Raw genomic sequence first — 19,119 nt, forward strand, 5'->3', positions numbered from 1 at the left:
ATGGGCCAAATGTCTCATACTTGATAAAAGCATGTATCATTCTTCCAGTCTCATCGATTTCAGCTTTAAATCTCTTTATCTGATTTTCTCCCATGCCAAAAATCTGAACAGAGCTTAAGAGATGCTTTTAAACATATTCCCTAAAGATTCCAGTTTCAATTTGAGACTATTTTACTTAGATGGTATTCTTGTTTCTTTGTTCATGGCCAGATGGTATTCTTGTTTCTTTGTTCATGGCCAGTAAACTTTACACTGTATTTATATAAGTTGATAAAGATTTTATAATCCTTCTAATCTTTGACTATTCCAAGAATTGGCAACAGTTTTACCTATTTTCTTTTACATCACAAAAACTCTGGTAACCCAACTGACCAAAATTGTCCACATATATTCCCAGAGTTCTTTCCAGATTTTGGGGGGTAAATGTGTATATTATTAAAAAAAATTAATTGGCAATTACTTCTTCAATCAGTTGAGAAATAAATGTATAAATTGTTATAAAACAAAAATCATATTTCAGGGCTCCATATGTTCCCTTGTTTTGCTATGCAATCTACTCATAAATCACCTATGTCTGCCACCAAGAATTCAAAGAAGCAGGTATAGAAAGATATTTTGCTTTATTTTATTTCTTGCAGGAAACTAAAATTTGGGAAGTAATCAGATAACATTTTTAGTGTCAACTAGGTAGCCTTTCTATATACATCATAATGGATCTGTCATCCTCCCTTCTTGTGGAGGAAATGACACAGATTTTGTGACCGTTCTGAGCCTAAGAACAGCAGAAGATTAGAGATGTTTCCCTTTTCAATTCATATTGGGAACAATATTAGCAGTCCTTTAGAATCAGCAGAAAGAACCAAACCAGTTCCAGAACTGACACTGAGAAATAAGTCATTCAAAGCGGTACTTTACAAAATGCTCTTGTGAATTTTCTGACAATTCTCTGTGGTTTTCCGAGTTCACTGCATTCACTTAGCTGCTGTTGCAGTCAAGGGCCAACTTCTGAACTAAGACAACTTAAACTCTTAATAATGTATCAAAATTTTGGGTGAGGATGGGCAAAATAGGTGAAGGGGATTAAGAGGTACAAACTTCTAGTTATAAAATAAATAAGTTACTGGAATGAAAAGTACAGCATAGGGGATACAATGAATAATATTGCAATAATATTGTATGGTGGCAGATAATAACTATACTTATCATGGTGAGCACTGAGTAATGTATAGAATTGTTGAATCAATAGGTTGTACACCTGAAACTAATACAACATTGTACGTCAACTATACTTCAAAAATAAAAAAAATTTAAAAACTAATATATAATCGAAATATAACAGTCAACAATATATAGAACTTACCCTGCTCATGCCATCAGGTCCTGGGTGGGATGGATGTCCAGGAGGCCCAGGGGCACCAGGTTGACCAGGAACACCTGGTTCTCCATCAATTCCCTGAGGACCACGAGGACCCTGGAAAAACAAGCCCATGCTCATTAGAACCCATTGCCAAATATGTACTTAAGTAGAAATCTAAAAGACAGACTTCTTGATGGAGAGGAAGTGTTCATTATGTTTAAAATGAATAGCCATACTGTATGATTCCAATTCTATGACATTCCTGGAAAAGGCAAAATTAGGGAAACAGTGAAAAAGATCAGTGGTTCCCAAGGGTTGGGGTGGGAATGGGGAGATAAAAAGGCAAACCACAGGAGAATTTTAGGACAGTGAAAACACTGTGAATGGTACTGTGATGATGATGTATGTATCAGTATACACTTGTCCAAACCCACAGAGTGTACACCACGAAGAGGAACTCTAATGTAAACTATGGACTCTGATGGGAGATGTCGATAATGGGGAAGGCTATGCATGTACGGGGACAGGGCATATATGAGAGCTCTTTGTGCCTGCTTTGATTTTTGATGTGAACCTCAAACTTCTCTAAGAAAAATAAAATCTTAAAAAAAATAGATTGCAATCCAGCCAACTACAGCAATTTCATCAGCTCTGCTGACACTGCTGACTTCAGCACGGATCACAGCCTCTGCTTAGGGGCATGGTATATTTTGGGTAAGAATTTTAGTCTTGATGTGTTAAATCCCCAGTAATGAGCTGTCTTGGAATAATTATAAAATTTTATTGAGTTCACCAGTATTCTAGAATAAGCTTCCTTATTTGGTTGGTTTTGTGGTATTTAATCAATAAGTTCTAAATTCACATGTCTGTCTTAGATTATGGTTAACTATATATGTGCTTGCTTAACCTCCTCCTACTGAAAATATATACATATATATATATACACATATATACATATGTATGTATGTGTATATGTGTATGTATATATATACATATATATGTGTGTGTACATATATATAGAAGCTCCTTGACTGGTATTTGTGGCTTTTTTAATCTTTCTAATATTTTGATGTTTTGTATAGTTCTTGGCACATAGTAGACCCTCGATATATGCTTATTACATCTTCACATTTCAATCCTTTTTATTCTACTACTTAAGTTCTGGCATGCTTTGTTTTTCTTACCACCCCTAAAGGTGGATCAGACCAATGAGAAACAGAGGAAAAGGCACAGTGATCCAGCCAAGTCTAGTTCTCAGAGAAGTGAGCAATGATTTCTAGCTGCCAAATTCCACCCTCCTCCCAACCCACATTCTGAAGGCAGCTTGGTGAACAGCCACGTCCTCAGTTCTGGAAATGTTCTGTCCTCCAACCTCATCATTCCCACAAGTCTTGTGAAGTATTTTCTGTCTGTTTAACCCTGAAGAGTCTTAACAGTCTTCAAAAAGAAAGAAAGGACCAAAGAACTCAAAGTCAATATGATTTTTATAGTTAGAAGCAGGGATCAAGAAAAATATGATAAGTGAATTGGAGTTTAAAAAAAGAAGCTTCTCTCTAAACATGAGAACACCTCCTGGCTTACAAAAGTAATTCAAATATGAGCTGATACAGCTGAAGGAGGACATATAAAACAAGATGAGGTGGGAAAGGGGGCAGCTGGCATATGATGGCTTTGGGGAGGGTGGCATAATTTAATTAATATATTCAAATATTTGTATAGATTCATATAGATATATGTATTTCTTAGAAGAGTAGAAGATAAGCAAACACATCTATTCAAATAGAAGTAGATAGTCTGAAAAACACTTTGAAAACTGATTTCTCAGGAAATTATTCTCATCCTTTATCAAGTCAAATGCTTTCTGACTCTTAAACCACTGTAGAGTCACTTAACTCTTTTCATTAGACATAAGAGGCTGATGTAAATTGCTGTCTAGGATTCCTGATCATACACATGAGAGCAACATGAGCTGGAAATTCATACTGTCAATGGTGGGACAGACAAAGTTAGTAGTATGATCTACTCAGAGCCTTGTGTGGAAAACTTTTAATGTGTTTCTGAAATATGAAATTGCTAACTGATAACCAGGTATCATTGTATACAAAAAATGAACTAAAACATCTCTCCTCCCAAAAAGATTTCTAAAGACAAAACCAAAAACTACATTTAGTTTCAATGAGAATAGAGAGAGGTTTGGGTGGTATTGATCCTCAAAAATCATATGCTTTCTCCATCCCTCTGTGATTAATTAATCTATGATTACTGCATGGCCACCACCCTCCACCGTGATTAATTAATGTGAAACATTAATAATCATGTTTCAAAGTCTTGTTCTGAAGACAGCCCACTTTTCTATTGACTTCATGATGCATTCAGTGTCTCCAAAGAATCTCCTCTAAATAGCCTACAAGAGTTACACTTCTACAAATTGAGATTAAAATTAATAAAAATTTTTTAACTTATCCAAAATTAAGTGAACATAATTATAAGTGAAAGTAAGAAAAAATATAATACATGAGCAGTTTTACTGATAAACATTGAAAACAAAAATATAATTTGGGAACACATTAAAATATATACTTTCATATTTCCAAGTGAGATGAATTACATACATTTTATATTAAGGTAAATATTCTATTTATCATCATTCTCTCCCATTCCTCAAGATACTCTAGTACTAATTTCAGGCAGCCATTTACAATACAAAGTACTTATAGATTACCACTAGGTGGCGACCTTTAAACATTCACAAATAGAAAGGACTAACTACCCCAGTAGTCAAGAACTTTATTCACTACACACACACACACACACACACACACACACACACACACACACATTATGAAATGTTGGAGTGGGTAAAATATAGCATATTTCCCATTTTACATATGTAGAAACAGATCTACAGAGGTTGAGTGTCACATGCAATTAGAACTCAGCACACCCTATCTATCTCCTGACAGATTGCTAGTTTGTCACTATGAAGTTACTAGGATTACTTAGTTAAAACTAAAGACATATGATAAGAGACAGTCCTGGGGGTCACTGACTAGTCATAAAGACTTCCGGAGAGTATTTATATCACAGTAGTTCTCAATCCTGAGCACTTTTGCTCCCCTCCCCTGGAGACATTTGGTCACATCAAGAGACATTTTTGTTGTCACAATTGTATGTGGGAGGAGGACAGGTGTTGCTACTTGGCATCTAGTGGGTAGAAATCAGGAATTCTGCCAACCATCCTACAATGCATAGCTATTATGTGGCCCCAAATACCAATAGTGTTGAGGTTGAGAAACCATGCATTACATAGTGAGCATTCTGTAGTGTCTGATGGTAACGGAAGCAGGAGGAGAAAACGGTATTTATGATAGCTGTACCACCCTATGTTGTGCAAGCCACAGCTTTAGTCTAGTTAAGCAGCTCCTGCAAGTCTTGGGACCTGAGGCAAAATGCTCTACCAATGGATATTTTGTAACATCATGCCAGTATCTTGCAATTGGCCATAGTGGAAGTATTTACACCAGGGAAATCAGCAAAAGTATAGGCACATTTTTTTTAATGAGACAGTTGTTAAAAACTATCATCCCACTGCTTGCTAGGATTAACAGAGGAACAGATTGCCTATTTGGGCAACTGCCAGGATTGTTTTTGCTTAATTCCAAATAAATAACTACTGCTCACTCTTTTAAACACACACACACACACACACACACACACACACACACACACACACCTAATTCCCATTGATTATCTCAGGGCTAACCAAGATAGGAAGGGCAGCATATCACACACTAAGTCAAGAAAAGAAGACAGGGTGACAGCAGACTCACTGAATCCTAACAAGGAATTCTGAAAATGCAATCACTATTTCTATAGTAACTTCCACCTAGACCTAGGGCTAAGTGTTATCAATTATCCTGGGCACAAGTACATTGATGCACAATGTTACTGCATGGCCACCACCCCCCACCTAATTGAAATTATCTTCGACCTGTTTATGTCATTCTAGACCCTTGGACAGGCATCTAGAGAGCTACTAACAGTATTCAGGTCACCAGTACTCGTGAGACAGCTCAGTAGAACAGCAGTGAAGAATGAATAACAGCATAAGATAATCAGAACATAGCATTACTGATTACTGCACACATATACGACTATGCCCCATTTCCCTGGGGTGCTGTCATTTACCTGCATGCCTGCCAATACCATCCATAACTCCAGCCCCAATTTTGTAGTACTGTCATCATGCAATACTTGGTCAAACGTATTCAAAGATGAATCAAGAGGCAAGAGTTCCAAGCAACATGATCTAAAATACATTTTTCTTTATTTATATATTCAAGGTTGTCTGTTGCTCTCCTGCTTATCTATTTCTCCCATCTAAATATGTATAAATACATATTTGGAAAGCTAAAAACCTAGAGAGTTGAATTTAGTAGACATTAGACAGAAAATTAAACAGCACAAGCTTTTCTGATTAAAACATAAGATAATGATAGCAATACAATGATAGCAATACAAAAATTAAGCGAGTTATTTAATACAGAAAGACATTAGTTTCTGAGGGTAAGATATAAAAAGAAACAGAATCGCTATCCTAGGACTTGCTAATAAGAAAAAACATCTGGCATGTGTTATATAATATCTTCATGTTTTATCTCCAGGGTATCAAGTTGATCATTTAAATTTAAAGGTGTTCCCTTTGTTCTGGTAACGGATTTGTTGATTTTTAAAATGACTCCTTTGATAGTTCTGCAGCAGCTGCACAGTGAAAATAGATAGAGTGTTATTTGGGAAATAAATTCATTGTACAACCACTTGAAATAAAATTTAGTCCTCTAACAATTTTTTTTCCTTTATCCAGTTTGGTTATCCCTGCAGCAACCACAGATCACAGAACTTTGGTGTTTTATCTCAACAGTACATTCCTGGCATTGTTCACTCATGATTTACAACTTCTGAAAATAACATGAGGTATTCATTATGTTTCCTTAGGTTTTCTACTTTATTTTACTTTGACCTCACGAGGGACAAAGAAATGTCATTTGTGTTACCTAAAAAGATAACAGGTCATTATTACCATGTGATACTTTCCTCTGAATCACTTCATGACCTGAATTCTGTCACATTTAATAGAGATGAGAGAGAAACAGTGCCACCAACTCTTTGTTGCATCCAGAGAACGTGGTATAGACGGGCTTACCCGGTACATGGTACACTTCACTGAAAAGGGAACTCTGCTGTCAACTTACAGGTTTTCCTTTTGGGCCTCTCTCTCCTCTTGGTCCTTGTGATCCTGGAGGCCCCTGAAATGGAAAGTGATGATTAAGCCTGCAAAACACGTATACTTCAGATGTTTTTATTTTAAATGTTTGCTTGATCTAAGAAAATCAGAAAACAAATATCACTTTTTTTTAAATTCAGTTCAGTTGAAGACTGTAGAAAATAAAGCCATGTGCATATAAAAGCTCTGTGTACACAGAAAGGCTATTTATATTAGCAATGAAGCTTAAAGGTCTGTAAAGAATTAAAGAATTAAGTGTTACATTATAGCATCATGGAGCTCAGTGAGCTAAATATATTGCTTGAATGATAATTACAAAGTTTATGAGGATCATTTTTGCTGTCTTGTCCTAAGCAAGCCTTTGTCACTACATTATGGCCATAAAAACCTACAGTTTGGATTTTTAGAACTACATAGATGTGCAAACCCTAAATTATCAATGATCTGAGGGAATATATGTTATGTGTTTTCTGTCTAGTTACCTAGAATGCTACTGCTAATCCAAACCTGAAATCAGTAGTCTTTTGTGCTAACCCAGTAATATGCTATTCTGCTGTATAATTTCTCAAATTCTATGGAAATACGATTTAATTTCATTAACAGATGAAATTAACAGTTTGTTTCATTAAACAGATAAACGTAGTCTATCTTTAATTATTGCCAAACAATAGGTAAGTGTGTCTTAATGAGTAAAGCTAATCTAAAATTAACAATGTAACAATAGATCATTTTGGCTTTTACATAGCCAATAAAAACACTAACATGGAGGAAAAATAGGGTTCATCAATTTCAGAACGAAATGATCTTTTATACATCATTCATTGCTGCAAAGGAATGCTTATACTTGAAGATGTTTCAAAACAAAACGTTTCAAGAAACCAAGCATCATGGTTTTCATTCTATTGTCTTTTGATGGATATAATATTCATAAAGATGTTCAGTAACTGTAAGAACTTAAGAGTACCATGAATGTTGGAGGAAACTACTTACTGCTGGTCCTGGACGACCACGTATGCCTGTTACCTAAATGATAAACAAGATAATCTGTAAGGATGAAGTTTCGATAGAGTTTAAGAAAAATCAATAGTCAAACAAATAAGAATAACAACAAAAGCCCCAGTGAATTTTTTCAGAGCAAACAGATGTTGTCCATTGATGCCCATGTCCTCCTTGCTTATGCCTTAAGATGTTATCTAATTTAAACTCTCATATACAGAGGCAGGACTGCTATAGGGATTAAGAGCACCACACTGGAGCCAAGAGGCCTGGGTTCAAATCCTAACTCTATCCCTTACCAGTTGTCTGACTTTGGACAAATTACTTATTACTTTATGTTTTCATGTTCCTCTTCTGTAAAATGATGATGATGATTATGAAATTACCTCCTTCACAAAGTTGTCATGAAGACAAATAAATATTTGTAAAGCACTTAAAATAGCATGTAAGACATAGTAAGTACACATAAGTGTTTTTAAATGAAAGACAACAATATGAATGGTTTACTTTTTAGGTAATCTTTGTTAAAAACAAGCCAATTTCAAGGCAAAGCAAAAAGTCAAACACTGCCAAATAAATCAACGTGCATATACTTTTCTTCTGACAGAGTGATGATAACTCCTTTGAGATCTATGAGACTGATGGTTGAAGAATTTTCATCCCACTTAACAATATACTTTTTGATCATGTACAAGTCTAAACAAGTCTTAAGAACTCTTATACAATATGGAATTTCAATCAGGAAAATGGCAAGATATATTTCCAGAAGTGTGGAATATTAAGTCATGCCTTTTATTTGGATTACATGACTATTTATACCACAAAAAATAGGGGCACCTGGGTGGCTCAGTCGGGTAAGTGCCCACCCTTAGTTCTGGCTCAAGTCATGATCTCCCAGTTCGTAAGAACTGGAGCTGGGAACTGACAGTGTGGAGCCTGCTTGGGATTCTCTCTCTATCTCACTCTGCTCCTCCCCTGCTAGCACTGTCTCTCTTTCTCTCTCATAATAAATAAATAAACATGCAAAAAAAAATATATATATATATATATATCTCTTAACTATCACTTTACATCTATATATAATATGCTTAACTTTAGAAAACCCTGATTTCCATTTATAGTCATGGGACAATAAAAGTCAGGAATATTGTAATAAATAAACATTAAATAGTATACTAAAGAATTAACCTCTTTTGGTTTGTTTGTCTTATACTATAGCTTGGTTATACCATAACTAACATCCCTTTTCACAAGAGTGTGTATATATGCAAAACTTTACAACTATACTATAGCTAAGTTTATTAAAGACACATGAAAATCAATATATACATATACTTACAACAGGCACTAATCCTGGTTCTCCTTTTTGTCCCTATGAAGCAAAAATTGTTCAATTATCAAAATATAATAGCTTGGTGAGGATAGTCATATCATATTAGAATATTCCATGTAAACACTGAGAATTTCTATGTAAGAAATGTAAAAAACAAAAATGAGAAAAGAAGCAATATTTATAGTAGTCAGGCATTGATGAAAAAAATTACTACTCATCTGAAAGACACAAAAATATCAATCCAATGTTTGAAATGCGTAACTTCAGTCTTTATAGTGAATATCTAAAGAACTGACCAGACCAAGAAATACTTGTGATTAAAAGGATGTAAAGTCAAAGCACCATAGGAAAAACTACCCAAAGACTGAAAACTCAGAGAAAATACAAAACTTGGATACGTTGAATTTTCACACTCATATTCTATGCCACCTAGTTTTAGTAACTTATCAGATGCCATTCCTAAAACTCTTGCCACCTTTTTTAAAACTCATGGAAGAATCTGAGAAATAACAAGAGGTAAGTTTGCTCATCTTCAAAAGGAAGAAAGAAAGAAAGAAAGAAAGAAAGAAAGAAAGAAAGAAAGAAAGAAAGAAAGAACATACTTATATTGGTTAGGTAATTCTCAATATCTGAAGAAAATCAAGAAAAAATATTAACTGAATAGGAAGATAAAAATAACACAAAAAACAATCATAACATAAAGGAAATAACATTGGACAATTTAATTGCCTTTTATAATAGATGTAGCAAACATAACAGATGTAGATGGGATTCTTAGAACTTCAGTCTCTCAAAAATTGTATTCTCAGAGCATGATTTCAAGTACATAGGTAAAATATTGGATGAATTCTACCTTCATATACCTTTATTTTACCTTGTATCTACTTGTATTATTTATTTTTGAATTTGTCTTCCAACAGATTTTGGTCTCCTTAAGGTTATGATCAAGTCTACTTTACATCCTCGTTTTGTCTAACAGAAAACCTCAATAAATTCTTGACCATATTAATTTCCATTAATATAGTATGAAATAATGCTTTTTACTGGTTAATTGCAAAGTATGACTACATTAAGGATTATATCCAAAATGTAGAAGAAGCAAGAATAATGAGTTCTAGGGGCACCTGGGTGGCTCAGATGGTTAGGCGACCAACTTCGGCTCAGGTCATGATCTCACAGTTCATGAGTTCGAGCCCCTCATCGGGCTCTGTGCTGACAGCTCAGAGCCTGAAGCCTACCTCAGATTCTGTGTCTCCCCTCTCTCTACCCCTCCCCTGCTCATGCTCTGTCTCTCAATAATAAATAAATGTTTAAAAACTTTTAAAAAAGAATAATGAGTTCTATTTTATTTAATTTTTATTTTCACATATATTGCTCTTCTATCTGATTATAAAAAGTATATTGGTTAACAGGGAATTTTGAAAATAGAGGAAACTTACAAAAGAAATTAAATATTATACCCAACTCCCAGGAGATAACCACTTTTAACACTGTAGTATTCTTAGTTTTCCATTGTTTACCTGAACTTGGTTTACTTAATCAATGCCTCAGTATTTTACTTTTAGATTATACTTTCATTTTTACAATTAAAAATATAATTACAATGAATATCCTTGTTTATAAATACTTGTGTAGTACCTCTAACTAATACCTTATGGTGTATCTCTAGAAGTTGAAGTTGTAGGTTAAAGATCATACATATTTTTTGGGTGTTTGATCCAGATCTCCTAAGTGTACTCCTGATAGGTACAATTTAGTTATATCCTTCCAGTAGTATCCCACCTCTGACAAAATTTTGTAAAGTGATATTTAAAAATTATTTTACAATCATCATAGTCTTAATAATGGATTCAATAGCAGAACAATACCCTGATCATCACTGCTGATTCTACTGCCAAGGTTAGGAAGTCAGGAATAAATTGATAATTCAGCCCTGGGAAATTTCTCTACAGAGGCAGGAGGGAGCTCTATATGAGTTAAGTTCAAGGTAGAACACAAGAGACTAAAAGACAACCTACAAAAAGACTAGAGAAGAAAGGGATGAACACATATGGTTAGTAAAACAGAGCAGGCTTATTTCTGCATTTCTAAGTCTCCTAACTTCTAGCTTGGGTCTTTCCATTTATAACATAATCTGAAAGTAATAAAAATTCATCTTTTAAGAGCTGTAAGGGCTTTCTTTGAGATGCTGAAAGAATTTGAATTATTTAGGAAGGGTAGGTAAATGTGTGCCGAACACCTAAAGGACTTTATGAGAATAATGCTGAAAAAAAAATCTTTATTTCTGGAATAAATAAAAAAAAAACAAGTAAAAAGTGAGGAGAAATTATTTCAACCAAAGAGAGAAAAATGAAATAGTCCACTAAGAATGACTGGGAAATCTCCATTTTATGAGACCAGCAATTACAATGCAGCCTTTGCTCTTACTTTGTGTTTAGGAGAATGGTATTTGCTTGTACCTTTCTCAACTAAATTGTAAGTTTTTTGATGTCTTATTACAAACTTTTTATTGCTCCACAATACTTGATATGGGATTCGGTGTTACATTATCAGGTTCCATGATAAATTTTTCTAATGATTCTGTGATAATTCTTATTTTGGAAATAAGCCACTAATGTAAGTATTTGTTGCTTTTTTTAAATATGGGCTTTGAAAAAATAAAAAATAATATGGGCTTTGAATAAGTTAATTTATATGCAATGAAGATTTATCTAAACTTTTGCTAAATGTGACTTTCATACTCACTGGGAAAGATAACATTCAAATACTCTGATTCAGATGTGAATTACAGTTTAATTTTACCTCTTGTCTGTTACTTATCACTTAATGCCACATGGACATGCCTCGCCACTTTTCTAGGATGCCATTACCATGGAGACAGCCACAGCGTTTTGCCCACCATTGCATCATCTGTATCATTTGCCTCATACAGGGATATAACAAAGGCTCAGTAATTATTTGGGAGTTAACATGCATGAGAGAATAGATTATAAATAACATCAGTATTAATATAAGCCACACACAAAATACATTTTTATAATATTACTCTGCTCTGAAAGTTCTGATGGCACATGATAACAAATGACAGAGTCATGAATATAGCGGCACATAACTGGAATGTGGTAAATTGGCAGCTGGTTTGAGTGTGTCTTTCTCCCAGCTGTCCCATACTGCCTTTGGAAAACTTCAGATTTAATTTCAGATGTAAATAAATGTAAGCTGGTATTTGCAGACCTATTCATTTGACATATATTCAAATCTAAATAGCTTCACTGATATTTATTCCAAATAAGACAATTTTTGGTACTGCCTTTTTAATCCAAAAGTATAAAAGTAGCCAGGACCTCCCTTGATAGCATCACTTTCATTTACCATGAAGGTGTAGCATTGCTTTATCACCTTACTGAAGTTCTACTGTATGCAAAAGTAAAGGCAATTTAAAGTCGCTGGTAATCTGCCTAATATCTGCCATGAAATTTGGGATGACTTCCCATTTCCATTCCTGATCCCTGTGCCTATCCCATCTGGATAAGACTGAAGCAAATGCCACAGTTTTTAAATTACCTAGAAAACTGAGAACAATTCCAAGGGAATGTAACTCTCTTCACTCAGGGGGATTACCCATATCCAGATGACAAGTGGCTAAACTGGCCAGCTGTATCTAGGCTCATAACAATATCATACATTGTCCTCTTGAGTGTAAGGCTTGCCTCTGGGATTAGATCTTAGGCTCCTTGAAATGGCAGAAGGGGAGGGAAGAGAAGGTGATGTGTGTTTGGTAAAGTGTTCAATTAATTCTTTTAGACATATCTTTACTTCCCAACCAATAGAAGCAGGACCACAACCCCACTGAACAACAGCCATCACCCACTCACCTACCCTTCCTCCCTTCCTCCCTTCCTCCCTTCCTTCCTTCCTTCCTTCCTTCCTTCCTTCCTTCCTTCCACTAAGCAGTTACTGCACTTCTAATATGTGCAACGTATATACTAAGTACAGTGATACATGTAAGTAATTCAAAGGCTCATGTGGCACAGTCTCAATCCCTAAGAGATTTACAACCTTCTAGAAGAAATATCTATAAACAAAAATTAACAAAGTGAATAAAATAGAGGCAGTTGTAATCTATAAGCAAAGTAGCTGAACTGTGTTTATATATTTTTATTTATATGGTATGTACTTACAAAAGACTTGTACTTTACAAAAGACTTTCAAATACACAAAGCACAGTCCTGTGTGAACAGTTATCATAGAATAAAAAAGAAATTTATGAAAATGGAACTATGCAAAGTAAAACTTACCTTTCTTCCTCTACCTATAAAAGGGAAAGAATAAATATGTTATTTTATGAAGAAACAGTAATTGAGAATCTCCTAAATATTTATTTTCAATAATAGGTTTTTTGGGGAGTCAGAATTTAACCTAAACAGGTTTCCCTATTACCAGTAAGCAAAACTCAAAAGTTGTTTTTGATCAATATTTCCATTACAGGCAAAATATGCATCCCTTTGGAAAATTCCAACATTATTTGAATATTCTTCACACCATTCATATAGCATTTAAAGTTCACTAAATTATAAAATTAACTATTAAAATTGTAATGAATTTTCAATCAATATCCTATATTTTTTTATGCTTTTTTGAGTAAGCTATTCATTCATATGGCTGAAAAACCAAAATACATTAAAGGTATACAATTATAGAGTGAAAATATCTCCTTCCATCTTGCCCCCTTCCCCTAGTTCCCCCATTTCACCCCCACCCCAGAGTGGGCCACTATTACTGTTTTTTTTTTCTATTATTAGTCTTACTAACCCAAAACATAATGGGACATTCCATTTTTTCAAGTTGTTATTTGAGTTTGTAGTGTTTTATAGTTTTCTTTTTTTAAATTTTTTTAATGTTTATTTTTGAGAGAGAATGAGAGTGTGAGCGGGGGAGGGACAGAGAGAGAGGGAGACACAGAATTGGAAGCAGGCTCCAGGCTCTGAGCTGTCAGCACAGAGCCTGACATGAGGCTCAAACCCACAATCCGTGAGATCATGACTTAAGCTGAAGTCAGAAGCTTAACCAACTGAGCCACCCAGGCACCCCTGTTTTATAGTTTTCTTCAAATAGATCTTATACATCACATGTTTATTCTTAGCCATTTTATCCTATCTGTTGCTATTATAAATGAGGTTTTTTTATTCCTATTATTTATTCTATGGGGTGACTGTATATAGCAAATTTATTAATTTGTTTGTTAAGTTTACACTGCACTTATTTTTTTAGTATTTTTTACCTCATTCCCTTAAGTTTTATAAGTACACAATTATATTCTATGCAGCTAATCATTTTACCTCCTCTCTTCTCATTTCTAAACCTCTATTTCTTTTTCTTATCTAATTGTTCAGATATTAAATTGTAATGGTAATAATGGATATCCATGTTCTATCTCTGAGTTTGGAGAAAGCAATTCTAATATTAAATATTATGAAGCTTCTATGCTGACATGTAAATATTTTACCATGTTAATGAAATGCCATTTGGTACTAAGTTACAAGCGTCTTTATCAAGAATACTTATTCATCTTTGCCAAATATCTTATTTCAACTTTTCAACCAAAAGCCCTTTTTTCATAGATCTGTTATCTATGTTATGGCAGTATTGATTCTTCCTGTGCTTCTTCCTGTGTCATCTTCATTTCCCTATGATGGCTTTTGGTTTTGCTTCCACTTCCTTGCTTATCATTAATTTTTGCTGTATCTGTAATGTAGGCCTTTCTTAATAAATTACTTCATTAGGTTTTACTTAGTTTATGGCGAAATGGTCATAATTTTTATCCGTTTTTTGGTATTTACCAGCGTGTTATTTGGTAAATTTAGCCAAACTCTCCCACCTTTTTTTCCTGAGAGTATTTTTGTATCAGTGCTCTTGCTAACTCTGTTTTTATTATTCATTTTGGAATAAACTGGACTTTTTAAACCCAGCTATTTGTAGAATGTCACATATTTTGCTGTTTTTTTTTAAGTTTTTATTTATTTATTTTGAGACAGAGATAGAGACAGTGCAAGTGGGAGAGGGGCAGAGAGAGAGGAAGAGAGACAGAGAGAATCCCAAGCAGGCTCCAAACTGTCAGCAGAGGGCCTGGTGTGGGGATTGAATTCATGAAACTGTGAGATCATGACCTGAGCCAAAATCAAGAGTCAGACACTCAACCCACTGTGTCATCTAGGTGCCCCTATTTTTTTTTTAATTTGTCACTATTGTCCCAAGTTATTATTGACATATCTCTACAGGTTTTACTTTGTTCCTGGGGCTTCGTTGCACATTGCATCAGCTTTGGATAGCCCTTAGGTGTCTTGTTTTTAATCCTTTCTATTATACCTTCTTCATTATATTGCTAAACTTTGAGTTTGGTTATTTATTCAAGGCATATTGTTACTATTGAATGATATCCAAGAGGAGAGTTGGTAAACTACTCTCTAATTTTTCCATGAAAATATGGTTGAATACGTCATTATATTTGTTGTGATTTGCAATGGAATTTTTGGCCGGGGGAAATAAAGCCTTGACACTATGTTGACAATGACGCATGCATGTCACCACTCAGGACTCCGCTAAAACAAATAACCTGATAGTTTAATGCTAATCTTACCTGGTTCACAAAATATGAACTTATTTCTCTTATATGTAAGTGTCTTTAACACATGTATTCAAATACATAGTCTATATTAAACACAGGTATTTTTCTCCAAAATAAGTTTTAAAAACCGTAATTTATATCACCCTTTTCTCCAGGAAATCTATCCCATTCTCTTGTCTTTCTGAGCCATCATTAAAAGCATTCTGCATTTGTGAGCCAATGTAAGAGAGGGTACTCTAACATTAAATTACATTAGAAATAATCATTCCATTCTCAAGAGCAAATTTGGCACAAGAGAAGATAAGCATGTTTTCTAGATCTCCTCTTGGACATTAATGTACCTCATAGCATACCAACAAATATCTTGGAGGCATCCAGCATGGATAGGGTAACAAATGACCATCTTAAGTGATATAAGAGATTCTCAAATTAGACATAACAACACCAAATTCAGCCAAAAATTCCCCTGGTTTTTAAGAAGACAGGGAATTATTTCCACCCCCCTCACTAATGTTACATCAAGTGAGTGAGCAAAACCATTAACCCCAAACGCCTCTGACTAGTGGTTTAATTATTCTCTCTGGTTGCTGAATTCTGAGAGCAGAAACCACCGCAACTATAAAGATGAGTCACTGGAGCAGCTCTGAGTTGGCCTTGAGCATTCTTACCAAAATTGGTATTGCCACCTCCAGTTGTGTGTGGACAGACAGGACAGCATTCTCCAGGGGGAGTTACAGGGTCAGCACATTCAAGTACATCCTGGCACTGTATCTTGTCACAAAGGATGGCTCCATTGTCACACACACAGATTTGGCAAGGGGCAGGTTTCCAAATGTCCCTGTTTAAGTACATCTGACCATTCTGAGTGCAGGCTATTTCTTCACCATATCCTTCTAGAATAAGAAAAAAAAGAAGGGCGGGGGGGGGGGGGAAGGAGGTTAGTAATATTCTGAAATTTTGGAATCTGGGAAATACTTAAGAAGGGGAGTCATCTTGTGGGTTCTAAAAATTCTGGGCTAAGCAGTAACCTACCAAGGAGGCAATATACAGATGAACTTACTTTATTTGGTATTTACATACAAAGCAAAATGCAATTCACAATGAAATGCTTATACTTCTAGCCCAGCATGACGGGGGAAGAAAAAAAAGTGATCAAAGGAGATATATTTAATCAGATAATGCTTCCCAAAAGATTTCATTTGTGAAGGTATAGATAACCAAACATAGGAAAATTAGTAAGAAGAGATAAAAACAAACCATTTGAAAGGGGGAGGAAAAGAATAGTTCAAAAGGGAATATATAACTTCCGGGTTTGGTGAACTTTTATGTGATTTTCAATTCCCTAGAAATTTTAGATTAGTAAATCCCACAACAACAGAAGATGATATATATTCTTGCACTGTGAAGAAAAACTTTAAAAAGAGTGTATGGGTTTTCAAAAATTAGTTTTTTGAAAACGCTATTAAAAGAACGCTATTTTGAACGCTATTAAAAGAATAATAGCGTTCCATTTCATGGACTGTATTTGCTAAACTAAAGGTGTTTACTCAAGGAATAGCAAAGCTTAAAAAGGCAATGCAGTAATTATCTTTGCATAAAAATTAATTAAGGGGAGTCCTGACCACGACAATATGGTAAGTTATTATATAATATCTGCCAAATACTTTTCTACACTTAGATAAAACCTTAATGCAGATTTAGAAAATATATACACACATTTACACACATAACAATAACAATACAATTATAAGATAAATATAATTTATTTATTATAAGATAAATATATATATATATTTAACTTTGTGACTTTTAAGAAACAAAACTATAGTATTTTAAAACACAATGTGGATCATATCATATCATATCATACCATCCTAGTTTAACTCCTGTAGAATGTTCCCAACTACTCAAATTCTAAAGCCCAGAGATTCCTCTCTCCCAGTCCTTACACAACTTTGCCCTCCCTCCTTGAAGGCACACAGAGTTCACTATTACATTTTGCTTACTGTCACCTGCCCCCACAGTTCTCTGACTACTCTATAGAAGTAGATCTCCCTCCCCCCACTCGTGCTCTCTCTCTCTCTCTCTCAAAAATAAATAAACATTAAACATTTTTTTAAAGAGACCTCCTTTATCCAACTAGTATGACTCTCAGTACTTTTTGAAGAACTCAGTCGTCCACCCATCCATTCATTAATTTTGTTTTATATGCCGGCTAATTAACCAGTTTCTAAAATGTGAACAGACAGGCAAAAATCACAGCCCTCATAAAACCTATCACAAGTAATATTAATTTACCATTTTTACTTTTTATTTTTTATCTCCTTCACTAGACCATAAATGCCATGAAAATAAGGACTAGTTTTTCTTTTTCATCATGGTATTTCTAAAGCTTGACTCCATACCTTGCAGGGAGCCAACATTCAACAAAATAGATATGAATGAATAAGTGAATCTGAATTATGGTTCACTAACTTAATTGCACCAGCATTAATGTATACTTTACAAAAATAAAACTGAAACTTTAAAAATGCATTAGTTTATAAGATAATTTATCATTTTTCTTTATTTTAATGAAGTATAGTTGATATACAATATATTTTCAGGTGTAAGACATAGTGATTTGACAATTATATGTACTATAAAATGCTCAGCACGATAAATGTAACCATCTGTCACTATCCAAAGTATTACAATGGAAAGAATTTATCATTTGCCATATAAATATACTCAAATGATAATGCAGACTACAGATAAAAATTTCAGTGTAGGATAAAGACATTGGCCCATATATCCATCTTCCTAACTTTAGAAAGCTTTCCTTGGATAACATTCTTTTCACTGCTCCATGGAATACTTGGCTTCACACATCTAGCCCTTCATCACAGCTATATGGCAAATGGAAAGTTGCTTTCAAAGCGTGACACCACATCCTGGTTTCTGTGTCATTCACAAGGAGATTCTAAGACACTAAGTTTCTAATCTGTTTCATTTTCATCAAAAGATGTTTATCACAGAACACACAGCTAATCAACAAAACAATATTGGCTCTGTGTACCTGGTGCTGTTTCACGAATTTTAAGCCAGGGAGAAAATAGAATTCCTGCCTTAACATGTAATACAGGACTATTCTGAAACAAAATAAGAAATTTGTACATCAAATAAGCCCTGTTACTTTTGTTTATTTTGTTTGTTTCATGTCTTTATTGACAAAAAAAAAAAGGTCACAGCACTTCAGACTTTATTCAGATACACAAACCGTACCCACAAGTGATAGGCATGGTCCCTAACCTCTGAGTCAAAGGCCATGCTGGAGGGTGTGGGTGTCCTCTTGGCCACCGCCCCAGCATCTCTGTCCCTTCCTCCCCTGCACCTCGCTGACACCCCTGAGATCAGTTAACACTGCAGAAACGAAGCCGCTCTAGAGGTTGGGCTGCACTCACTGCCAAGGAGAAAGCAGGTTCTGAGGAAAGACAGAAGCGTGCTATTACAGCATCTCCTAGGAGAGGCCAGGCTGCTTCCCC

At 34.8% G+C, this 19,119-nt stretch overlaps 1 protein-coding gene across 1 annotated transcript in view; it reads right to left on the bottom strand.

Annotated features, from left to right (window-relative positions):
• Nucleotides 1-19,119, bottom strand: part of COL5A2 (collagen type V alpha 2 chain) — a 147,235-nt gene that overhangs the window by 57,645 nt on the left and 70,471 nt on the right. The window contains exons 2-7 of the mRNA XM_030324729.1: nt 16,264-16,488; nt 13,269-13,282; nt 8,977-9,009; nt 7,632-7,664; nt 6,610-6,663; nt 1,361-1,471 (exon numbers count right to left, since the gene is read on the bottom strand). Coding sequence (XP_030180589.1) covers nt 1,361-1,471; nt 6,610-6,663; nt 7,632-7,664; nt 8,977-9,009; nt 13,269-13,282; nt 16,264-16,488 — 470 coding nt within the window. The remainder of the gene's footprint in view (nt 1-1,360; nt 1,472-6,609; nt 6,664-7,631; nt 7,665-8,976; nt 9,010-13,268; nt 13,283-16,263; nt 16,489-19,119) is intronic.

Source organism: Lynx canadensis, chromosome C1, assembly GCF_007474595.2.
Source record: "Lynx canadensis isolate LIC74 chromosome C1, mLynCan4.pri.v2, whole genome shotgun sequence".
NCBI lineage: Eukaryota > Metazoa > Chordata > Mammalia > Carnivora > Felidae > Lynx > Lynx canadensis.